We start from the raw sequence: 12,489 nt of genomic DNA on the forward strand, positions 1-12,489 counted from the left end.
GCCCGACACTTTCGTTCCGGGGCCTGTGAGGGCCGCGGAAGAGCCGGGCGGCCCTCCGCGGCGAGCGCGGGCCCGCGGAGGGGCTGGAGCCGAGGGAGCGGGTGAGGAACGGAGCGGGGCGGAGCTCCTCGCCCCACCGCGACGGCGTCGAGGCCACGGGGGTCGGAGAGAGAAGGGAGCACGGCGCGGAGGCAGCCCATCTCCGGGGCAGGCGGCCGCGACGGGGCTGGCGGGGGCCTCGGGGCCGTGCGCGGGGCGGCCTGGTAGCTCTCTGCGCGGTATGGGGCGGCCCTAGACCGCCGCCGTGGCCGCCGGCTAGGCCGGCCCGCGGTAGGCGGCGGCCTTCTGCCCTCAGCGGCCTTGGCGTCCCTGCGGTGGCAGGCGCCGTTCAGTCAGGCCGCGAGAGCAGAACCGCTCTGCGATTTGCCGTGAGACACCACAGCAGCGGCCTGCGCCCCGCAGAGCTCCGTTGCGTTTCCTGCGGCCTGCTTTCTGCTGCCCCGGGACTTTCTCGCCACAGAAAGGCCCAGTCCCGTCAAGTGCCGCAGCCCGCCCTCCCCCTGGCTGGCGGCTGCGGGGGTCGCCTGCCTCCTGGGAAGCGGTTACCGCCGCGGGCTGAGGAGGCAGCAGCAGGCATTGGTGAGCAAGAGATGGGCGAGCTCACGCGGCCGTAACCGTGCTTTCTGGCACTTCATGAAATCTACACAAAACCCCTATGTCCTGAACTGAGGTTTTAAGTTGTCTTAGAAGGGCAGTTGGAATGTGGAGGGTACGCTCCAGCGGCAGTGGTTTATCTGGGTTTTTCAGTTAGGTATAGATGGAGTTGTTATTTACGGTCTTAAATTTTTATGTCTTGAGATTTGGATCTTACAAGTCGTGTAAACTCGATTGCTGTCTTTTTTTTAAAAGTATACTGTAAGTATACTGCTGTAACTTGGTGGACAGCTATTATTTTGAGACAACAAAGGTTTTCCTGTGCCATTGGAGCAGCATATCTCTTGTCAGTATCAATAACGAAAGTGCTTTGGGGTGTCACAGTTGAACACCACAGTGCCATAAGACATTATACTGAAAAGAGTCAGTTTGCAGGCTGGGAATGCATGTCAAATTACAGGGCCTCTCGCCCTCTCTGCTGCTTGAGGAGACTTGATAATAGTACGGGTTAGTCTCAGATGTTGGGTGCATTTGCTTTATCTCGGAGATATTTAAAAGTAAATTGCACTATAAAATTTGTATAGATATTTGATTTTGTGTTTATTTGAATGGACGTCCCTGACCTTTCCAAAGTTAGAGCCTGTCAGCAGGGGAGGGGAAGGTATCATAGCATGCATGAGTATTTAATTTTACCAGAAAATAACAACTACTTTTTCTGGGATTAATTTTAAATTTTTATTGGAAAGTTAGCAGAGTGTTTTGTTTTTGTTATTTTTCAATTAAATTACACTTGCTTTTATTTAAACACTTAATTTTGGATCACATCTCAGGAATTATTGTTTGTTTGGTTTTGTTAAACATGACTGTTTTGTTACATCATTTCACAAGTGTGATCCCTGACATGAAAAAGTAAACCTAAATTAGCTGAAAGTAAACACTGAGAATGACTTTTTCGTTTTAAATGATGCAGCACAGAGTGCAAAAGGCAGTTTATGACTACTGCAGGCTGTGAGGCTCCTGACTGTGGGCTGCTTTGAAGACCCTGAGTGATCTAGTCAGAAGGGTTTCACTAAAACTGTCACTGTGAATATGAACCTCTGCACACAGCAGTACAAATTCTGTCTGGTTCAGGTATGGACATACAGTCATGTTTCTGATACGTTAGCCAGAGTACACAGTGAAAATTTTATGCCAGCTGCAGAGGGTGAGACGTGTGTCCTGAAGAAAACCTGAAAAAAATCCATCAATGTTACTAAATAAATCCAAGCTTGCAGAGTGAGTCTAGACTAGGTCAGCACTTACTATCTTGTCTATGGAGCACCAAAGCTGTGTTTTAGTTCTTGAGACTAATTTTTCAGCCTCAAGCCTTGCTCCTGGAAGACTTCTTTTATCTCACAAAGTTCTGTCAACAGGGATTTCATTCAGGTAGTTTCGTTTGCCCACACACAATAAATTTCAGGATGGAGATCTAAATTTGTACAATTGACTTTTCTCTTATGGATTTGTCCTGTAGACATTTAATTCATTGTCAGTAGTCATGGTGAGGACTAATGGGACTGCTCATCCAGGTAAATAGTGTCTACCAGTGTTTTCACAAGCTTTTAGACACTGATCCTACCAATAGAAAAAAAATATAATTCTGCACGAGTTAAGTGAGTGGGATAACTTATCTGAATAAAATGGTGGATGTGCATATGTGTGCATTAAGGATACAGATCTCAAGTTCTTCCTAGATGTTTATCTCATGCTCTCGTGAAATCTATTTGGAGTTCTTGGTGCTATAACAACTGAATCAGATTATTTTATTATTCTTTCTGTTACAGGAAATACCTTCTTTAATGAGTATTTTTTTGCTAAATAGGATCATACAGAATCACATCCAATAAATTAGTTCATAGTATGTTGGATTTCTACTTAACAGCCTACAACATATTGTCTGTTTCAGCTAACCATGTCTTTAAATTCATCTACGCTTTTAAATGAAGAAAACTCTCAAGGACCAAAAAGAAATCCTGAATGTTTGGAAAGTCTAGAGTTGCAGACTCCATCATCGTTTCAAGAAAACCCACTTCAACAATTACAGTTAGCATCGCAGGAAGTGCTTGAAAAAGCAAAAAAGAGCGGGAGATCAAAATGCCCCAGATGCAGTAGTTCAAGGATGTTTTATTGTTATACATGCTTTGTTCCTGTTGAAACTGTCCCTACCAAAGAAATTCCGACTGTGAAGGTTAATATTTCTTATGGATTTTTTGTAATATTCTTGTGCCTTTTAGTTACTGGGGACAGGGAACAAACAGTCTGTCTGTGACAATTTCTTTTCTGATTCATTCTTTACGGATGTTCATCTTTAACACCGCTATAAGTATGAATAAACTATAGTTAGATAAAATTATTGCTCTTACTTGAGGAATTACACATACAAACACTGACAGTGTTTCAGTCCTCACATAAACATTTATGTATGTACTAGATGAGAAGATAAGCTGAAGTCACTCAGCTTCTCAAGCAAATGATATGTTTTCACTTAGTTCTTAAAAGTTTCTATGCAGTGCTCTTACCTTCATTCTTCAGTTTCTAAGAATTCTGGCCAGAACAGAGTATATTGTAAACAAAAAATATGATTTGTCTATAACCAAGAATGAATTTTACATAAAGTAAGCATGAGCTAAAAGGCATTCCTAAATGTCATGGCTGTATAATTCAGATAACCACTCTTAAAATATAAATAAAGAATAAAAAGTGTAATGCCTTTCAGCTAAAATATTTAGAGAAACCATCAAAGAGGAGTAAGCCGTTTTGCAAAATCACCTAGGAACTAAAATGCAATTTGAAGACACTCTGTAATTTGAAAGCATCGTGAAAATACTGTAGAAATACTTTGGAAATTTGACCTAGTGTATTCAGGTGTATTTTCATCGAACTGGCCATTTTTGCAATAGAGCAAATACCTAATACATATTAGTATTCATATTTAGGGCCATTATATTGCTCAAATTAAGACCACATCTTATTTATCTTACTGATACTATTTCTAGAGTTTTTTACCACACTACTACTGCAGCATTCCAAATTGCATTCATTGCATACTTAGGTATTTATATGAACTGAAAGAATGTAACAGGTGCTTCTTGTCGCCTGTCTCTAGTTTAGTTCTAAACCTATTAAAAAAATTGTCAAAAATTGTCAAATATGTCTTAATTACATGCCCATGGGGATTTCTCCTGGATTTTGCACAGATTTTTGTACCCATATATATGATCATAACTATTGCTTGTTTCCTTTTTTTTTTTCTTTCTTACTGTAGTTACCTTTGAAGATTGACATTATTAAACACCCAAATGAAACAGATGGCAAAAGCACTGCTGTGCACGCTAAGCTCTTGGCACCTGATGATGTTACAATTTATAAATACCCTTGCATTCCAGAATATGAAGAAAAAAGACATGAAGTAAGAAATTCTGTATAGATAGCTGGGCTTTGTGCTGGAGAGATGCAGAGGTATCTGCTGTACTTCCTCCTGTAGTGGTACTGCACTCTGCTGGGAGGGAGTGGGAGGAAAGCATTATTCTATTAATCCACTCCACTCCATCTTGCACTTTCTCAAAGCTTGGGCCTACAAATATACAGTGATTTTGGACCGTCCTCCAAAGTTTAGAAAAACTGTAGCACCATCTAACCACCCTGAATTTCCTATATTCAGCACCACAGATAATGGATAATTTGAGTCATTGTGTACTGTAAGAAATATTTTGCCAAAACATATGAAAGTATTCAACATACAGCAAGTTAAACAGCAGTTCGGTGTTGTGCTCATCATATTCAGCAGCTGCAGTATTTAAACTTAAAATTTTAAACTTTGCTGTTACAGAGAAAACCTACTAAAATGCAACTATTGTCTATCACAGTCAGCACAGAGCCTGAAAAAGCCTTCTTTTTATATGCTCATTTAAATGATGTGATTAATCTGAAATCTAATATTTACACATTTGATGTCATAATTAACACTTTTCATTATTGTTTGACTACATGAAGAGGAAGATAATATACATATCTGATAGAGATGTTATTTTCTTCAGGAAATGAGCCATCAAGGAAAGCATAGGTGGCAAAGAGGCAGGAAGCTGAAAAAAGCAGAAAGAGGAACAGGGAAGGCAGGCAAAAGTGGGAAGAGATTGTAGTGACTTTGTGTTGTCCAGGCTTTCCAAGTCACAGATTCTGAATGCTGGAAAAAGATACTGAAAAAATACTAAATAGGGCCATCACTGGTATTTTTCATTTAAGATATTCATGGGACCTGCAGTAGATGTAAGGGCAGAAGAGAGTATTTCTTCTGGTCTAAAATTTGTGAACAAAATTAGAAACTATTCTTCATGGCCTTCCTGCCCCATATACTGCAATGACAAGTGAAATCTGAACTTTCTCAGGGCTGACACCATTGTCTTGGCTGAAAAAAGTTTTTTTTACAGAATTATTAGAGTTAGTAGTAGAGGTGTGGAGGTGACATGTAGTTAAAGATCTCTAATAAAGTGTCTTTATTCATTATTTTAACATAGTCTTTTATCCTTTTAGACAATAGAATATTTTTTAAGAAATGCTTTTTTGTCATGTCCTGACTTAACATGTTTGTGGGAGGGGATAGAAAATTTCTGTTTTTTAATGAAACAATTCCTGGTGTTTTATTAGATTCTGTTGACAGTCAGATTTCTTTCTTTTCTTCGTTTAGATAGCGCTTATATTTCCTGGCCCTGATTCAGTTTCAGTAAAAGATATTGCTTTCCATCTCCAAAAGTACACTAAGAAAAGCGTTTGTGATAACGACAATGACTGTTCCGGAGAGCCATGCCTTAAGCAAGCAAAAATAGAACCTAAAGAAGAAAAAAATCTAAACGAATGCATCTCAAGCAACAGGAGTGAAGGCACTAGACTGAAGAAAATAATATTTATTGACAGTACCTGGAATCAAACTAACAAAATAATAACTGATGAACGACTTCAAGGTAAAAAAAAAAAGTTGATATTGAGATGTTATTGCTACAGGAATGATTAAGGGAAATATATGTCTATATAACAGACCTGAGCATGATATAAGTGTATACCTAATCCTATATCTTGAGTATACATGAAAGATTCAACAGCCTATTTCAGTGCTGTAGAAGACTTCCTGAGCCAAAGACTCCATTACTTTTCATGTCATATAATGTGTTTTGCAAAATGGTAAGGCTAGTATTAAGAAAGCATTTACGTTTATTTCTCCCACCTCTCTATTGGAATAAATTTCCTCAATCTCACAGAATGGAAGCTGTCATGTTAGACAATAGAACAGTAGTTTGAATGACCTCTGAAGGAAGCCAGAAAGATTTCCTTTGCAGGTGGCTATCTGTTTTTTCAGGAGACCCAGGGGACCATTTTTGTACATGCTAGTAGCAGACAGGCCACTAGAAGGTGAACGAGGGATCTAGGAGATTCAGCACAAATATGTCATGGCTTGGTTTCTTTTTCTAGTAAAGTTCTTTGTTTCATGGTCGTTTCAGTGACCTCACTAATTTCAAGACAAAAGGGGAATGCCTCCTTGCCCTCCACACCTTCCCATCTCTGAAAGCAAAAACTTGTAACTCTGCAAAGGTTTTTTATCTTAGGTTCATTACAAGAAGTTTACATTTAAGTATTCTAAATAAAACCATAAAAGATAAAACAATTTAGCAACAGCATTTCATTTCCTTTGAAATAAATAGGAATTTGAAAATACTTTCATTAGTGAAAAAGGTGCACTTAGCTGGGACGCAGCTTATCAAGTTTATATGTAATATATATAAATGCTTACTCATGCCTCCTTTGCACTGGACCCTACAGGATGTTTCACAGACTTCTTACATGCAAGATGAATGTTGCCTTGGTATCTATCTAGTCAGTTTATTAAAGAATCCCACATGTTAGTATAATGTATTGGCTAATTAAAATCCTGTTACTAAGTATTTAGTTTAACACAAAACATACTCTATCAAATAAATTGAAGTATTACTGTAAAGATTAGAGTAATTGCATGTTGCAAGTTACTGTAAAGCATATGGAACTTATTTTAAAAGGATGAATTTAAGAAAAGTAACAGGCAGCCAGGGGAACTGAAGATTTCCATGGAAGCTTATGCAGTATATCATTAAAAAATTAATGATTGGTGTTAATTTGGAGCTCTTAAAGAATGATTTCCAGTTACCCCATGTGAATGCTGATCTGGTGGACTGTTCCCTCTTTTCTGGAACTTCATCTCTGTTCCAGCTGTATTCCAGTCCTCTGTTTCCCTGAGCACCTTACAGGATTGCTGTAAGGTGTGACTAGTGTCATGCAAGTCACTCTTATCCACACCCAGGGGAGAATGTTACCCACCATACAGCAGGTATAAGTGTGCACAACCCATGCATTCATTGCTTTCCTTAGCGCCCGTCATAGCAGATGTAAGTTGCATTAATATTCCTTTTAAAGATTGCAGTTTTGACTTGCAGGATGAATGGGGCAGAGTTTCCTTAGGCGTAAACTGATGGAGTTTTTGTGTTGTACACACATGAAAAAATAGAGAACTGTTGTCATTTTTCAATTCAGCTACAAATGAAGTCATCATCCAACAAAATATTCCTCATATATTAAAGTTCAAAAAGGAGTGTTCATAATTCCAACTAAAAAGTAATTGCTGTACTTATTCAGAAAGATTAAGTTTCAAGAAATACAGGATGGAAACATTAACAAAGCCAAGAAAATGTAAAGAAAAGCCTTGTGTTTTGTAAGCCTGCATTTATATAGAGAGTAAATCTAGCTAATTGTACTGCAAGAGAAAGCAAATGAGTACATCAATCTTAAAAAAAAAAAAAGCCAAGAAAACTTGGACAAAAAATACTTAGATATCTTCTTGGAAAAGTGGTGTAATACATTGTTAGAAAGCAAAACTAAATCACTTGTGTTAAAGACAGGAAATATTTGAAAGTTGGTAATGTCTAGGATTGATTACTTCATTAAAAGCAATCACTAGATTAGAAAGGAAACAGTTGCATCTAATGTTAATGATTACTTTTTTATATGAGTGATGAAGCTTATTGTCAGCATCAAGATGGTGGTTAAAGAAACAGATTGCTTTGGTATTTTTTTCTGTAAGTTTGATCCACTTTGTATTAGCCAGATGTCTTACTTTATTAGCTTAGTGGATCTCCCAGTTCACTATACAAACTACAGGGATGAAGAGGCGATGGAAGACTCAGAGTAAGCAACAGGCTTCAGCCTGTGTGTAAATTTTACAACTTACATCTTGTTGATAAGAACTTGGCATCTCTAGATGTAACATCAGTGACCAAACATGATTAATATAGGATCCTACAGGTCTGAGCATTCGATTATTATAGTGGAGGGAACACAGGGACTGTGCTGTCATAATAGGATGTAGCATATCAGGAAAAAAACCAGAGGCTTTAAGGAAAGGTGGGAGATCTCTCTGAAAGGTATTGTCTGCTGTAAGACACATACACAGAATAACTTTTGTAAGGGAAAGTTGGTTACGTTACCTAGGCAGATTTAAATGTAGCTGTATTTCCACTTTTCTTGATCTCAGATTCACAGAAACATTTATTTCTAATGAGCTCAAAGTATGTGGATGCTAAAAAAGCAAAACCAACATGTTGATTTCCTTAGTATTTTAGGCTTTCATATGAACAATCAGTATTTGTAATAAAATATTACCTTTGGTTGTATGCATATAGATACAGTACAGATGATAGAAACATGCTCAGTAAACTGTAACCCTTAACCCCCTCTAATTTTTTTTATTAAAAAACTCCTAAAATTCTGTGTTTGCAATTAACTGATCCTGTATTTGTGGTAAGCTCAGTAGTGTCAGTGGTCATGCCTTCAATGAACTTTTGTTCGTATTCAAACTACAGAGGTGGGAGTTGACAGTGGAGGAATCGTCCCCTAAATTTAGTTCACTGCTGTTAGGGTGGAAATATCACTGAATTTGATGAAAGTTTTCACTTTGGTTAGGGCTGAGAACTCAAGTATTGAAACCTCTTGAGGGAAACAAGCTTAATGCAGTTTCCGATTACTATTTTGAATACACATGTATGAGATTATTAGAGGTAATAGTTAGACTATGTAATTTTGAATTTTTGGTTCTAAAATGCCAGCAATAAAATTTAAATTCAGTGATGGAATCTCCTGTTCAGTTTTTTAAATAATGCTGTAGAAGAGGTCTCTTTTACTATGCAAGATATCATACATTGCTAACTGCAAAGTAAACAACTAAATCCATCTTGCAGTTACACTAGAAAGAATTAAACGTAGTTTGAAGGTTAAAAGTATGGAATTAAAAATGCTTGTCTATAAGCCAGTTTGCACTCCTGAATTTGGACCTTACTGGATCTTCTCTGTCCAAACTTCTCTGTCCATAACTTCCAAGCAATTCTTAAACCATATTATAATTTATACTATTACTTGTACTAAACCATCCCATGACACACACTTAGTATCCAATTTTCACATTTAGAAAAAGATAATTTTACAACTTGATCCTAGTTGTTGACAGGTATATACACTATTCTTTATAGTCCAACTGTCCATCGTGTTTACAAAGTGATTACACATGAAGGTGGTTTTCATTTTGAGTAGTTTGTGGATCTTAAGGAACATAAAAACCAAGATACATGTTTAAAATTCATCTGAATAATAAAACAGTTACAGAGACTATAGTAGATAAAAGATTTTCATGTGCCATATAGAGACCAAATTTCTTTCTTTCATCTCAAGTGGGAATGCTTTTAGTTTCTAATAAAATTAATGACCAGATTCTGTCGTACTTACTCCTGAGTAATCCCAGTGATATTTCAGTTACTTAACAAGCATAAATCTTAGCAAATATTCCTCAGTTCAGCAAAACTAACAGTCTGAGGGATTCTGTTTTACACTTGAAAGGTATTAGCTTTACAAAAGATGAAGTTTATTAATCATGTTATGAACACTGCTGAGTCTTTGTAGGTATGGGTTTCACTCTTCGCATCTGAAGACACCCTGCAGTTTACTGAGGACTGTGAGGCTGTACGAATGAAGGCATAACCTATAAGTTTTAATTGCAAATATGAGGATTGTAACCTAGAACTTACAGCGCTTTTTCATCAAATTTCGAAGTGGTCTACAAAGGAGGATAAAATTATTGCCTCCATTTTACAAATAAAAAAAAGGAGGTACAGAAAGAGAAATTATTTGCATGCAGGCATCTAACAGGCTAGCAGCAAAGTCAGAAAACAAAACTAAAGACTTGTTTGGCATCCCATCCACCAATCCACATTGTCTAATCTATGTCATCTGTTTTTTCTTGACAGGGTTGCTGCAAATTGAGTTGAAGACAAGGAAAACTTGCTTCTGGCGTCATCAGAAGGGAAAGCCAGATACATACCTTTCCACAATAGAAGCAATTTATTATTTCCTTGTGGACTATCATCAGGAGATTTTGAAAGAGAATTACAAAGGACAATATGATAATCTGCTTTTTTTCTTTTCATTTATGTACACATTGATTAAAAATGCCAAGTGTTGTGCAGGAAAAGAGTAAGATGTCTGTCTATAGGTACATAACAGTACATTTTATTGTTTCTTTTGTAACGATAACCTGCACAAACATAACTATTTTAATCTAACTGAAATCTGGAAATAGATTGTACTCTTAATAATGGCTACAGTGTTTGTCCAAAAGTAAGCTGCAGACTTCATGTCCTGCACACTTGAGGTTGTAGAACTCAGATGAGCAGTCTGATTAGAATTACTTACTGAAAACAGTTATGCTTTGCTAAATATTGCTGTGTTTGAACCTAGAGACCTGATATGCTCATCACAGTGAGATTATTTCCTGAGGTGGGGATAGGACTTGGCCCCTCTTGCCATAAGGAATGATCTCTCTAACCATAAAAAGGAATTAGCATGCTAGCTTTCTACTATTTTTAATACTTTGTTTCAGGTATTTTGTTTGTGTTTTACTGAGTGATACTGATTTCACTTTCATGACATCAAAAGCTTACTGAAATTATTGGGATGGTATTTAATTTGTGGGGTGGAGAGGTGCGCCAATACAAAATGAAAGACCACATTAGTTAAGTGAATAGAATTAAATTATGTACTTTCAAGATTAATTCTGGAAAATTGTCCTAGTAATAGAAAAGAGCAATCTCTTTAAACATCATTATACATTGCATGATGTCTATAGTACCATTCACATACTGTTATATTAAGATGATTCTCAACTTCTTGGATAATTTTAGACTTCAAACAAATCAATTTAGTTAAGATTTTATTATTATTATGTAATATCATTATTATTTTGGGGAACACTAACTTAACAAATGTCACTATGGTGTATCACAGACAGTAAAATTTTGTAGAAGCCACATACTTGTATTCTAAGCAGCAGAAAGGGCTCATTGTACTGTAGGAGTTGTCTGAAAATGTAGATCTTTTTGCAGGACCTAAGACAAAGTAATTTGCAGAGAGAAGAAATAGGGAAGATGGTGGTTCCAACCACAACATTTCTGACAAGACTTCCTTAAATTAGGCAGACTATGAATCTGCTGCGTTTTTTCTTTTCCAGTAATAATGCAAATATGAACAGCATAAATAAGACTTTGTCTATGCTGATGAAATTTTTGCTGGTATGTGTAGCACTGCTGGCAGAGTCATCACATGTGAATGTAATTATACAAGTGTGACTTTGCCAAGCTATACCAGTACAGCTAATGCTAGCAGAGGTAATAGACCTAAGCTATATCTTTACAAGCAAGAGTTATACAAATATATTCTTAGCATACGAGGATGTTCTCACAGAAAAATTCACGTTTGTAAAAATTATAGTCTTAAGGTAGAAAAACTTTCACTAGAGGTACAATGTAAGATGGGTAAATATTTCTGAATATTCTCAGAAGTGTGTTACTTAAGAAAAAAACTAAATCTTGTCAAAGTGACGCAGATTGAAAAATTATAATAGATTTTTTTTAACAAAAATTCTGAAGTTTTTGTTGTATATTTTCCTTAAAAAAAACCTGCCTAAATTATCACCTGTAGCATACTCTCCAGGAGGGCACTCTCACACCCTGGTGAACATAGAAACAGTGCCTTGAAAAATACTTCAAGAAAATCTTTTTACGTTTACTCAGCAGTCCATACAGGCTCAAACAACTGATTTGTACTATGTTTTTTAATGCTTTAAGATATTGAAATCAAAGTTAATAGTGCTTAAAACACAAGATACAAATACACTCTCTCTGCAAGTCTTATCTTCAGATTTGTATGCTTATTTGCACAAGTGAATGCATACAAAAATGCATTTCAGTGGACAACCAAAACATCTCCATTTGCAAGAAGAAATGCTAGTTAAGGTACAGGAGTGCACATGAAGTGTGCATGAACTATAACAGCACTACAAGAAACACAGGCTTGAAGTCAGAATGAGAAAAATCATTTTTAAATATATATTTTTATTGAGTTCATGTGCCAGGCAGTGAGAAAAATCAGCAGTCATATCTCAGTGCTATTGAAACAACACATTTCTTATTCATTTGGTTCTTATTGCTATTGAGGGGTTATTTGGGCTTTTTACAATGATTAATGCTATTTCCTTTGGTATGAATTTTGATAGTCTTTTGACGTTTCCATCTGTTCTTGTATTTCTTAAAGATTATTGTGTGATTTTAAAAAAATATTACAAGTATAATAACTCAAGAAGGAAACTTTCGCCCACTTTAAACAAACAAAAATAAAATGAACCCACTGACCTAATGTTTTACAAGAACCAGAGAGAAAAATCGAGGGGGGGGG

At 36.9% G+C, this 12,489-nt stretch overlaps 1 protein-coding gene across 1 annotated transcript; it reads left to right on the forward strand.

Annotated features, from left to right (window-relative positions):
- Positions 1-20: 20 nt before the first annotated feature.
- Positions 21-10,384, forward strand: DTWD1 (DTW domain containing 1). Its single transcript, XM_010571884.1, has 5 exons — positions 21-101; positions 2,600-2,881; positions 3,959-4,102; positions 5,378-5,651; positions 10,008-10,384. The coding sequence occupies exons 2-5, from the start codon at positions 2,606-2,608 to the stop codon at positions 10,235-10,237; spliced, it is 924 nt and encodes a 307-aa protein (XP_010570186.1). The 5' UTR covers positions 21-101; positions 2,600-2,605; the 3' UTR covers positions 10,238-10,384.
- The last annotated feature ends 2,105 nt before the right edge of the window (positions 10,385-12,489 follow it).

The sequence above is a fragment of the Haliaeetus leucocephalus genome, unplaced genomic scaffold (assembly GCF_000737465.1).
Source record: "Haliaeetus leucocephalus isolate CR32 unplaced genomic scaffold, Haliaeetus_leucocephalus-4.0 Scaffold339, whole genome shotgun sequence".
NCBI lineage: Eukaryota > Metazoa > Chordata > Aves > Accipitriformes > Accipitridae > Haliaeetus > Haliaeetus leucocephalus.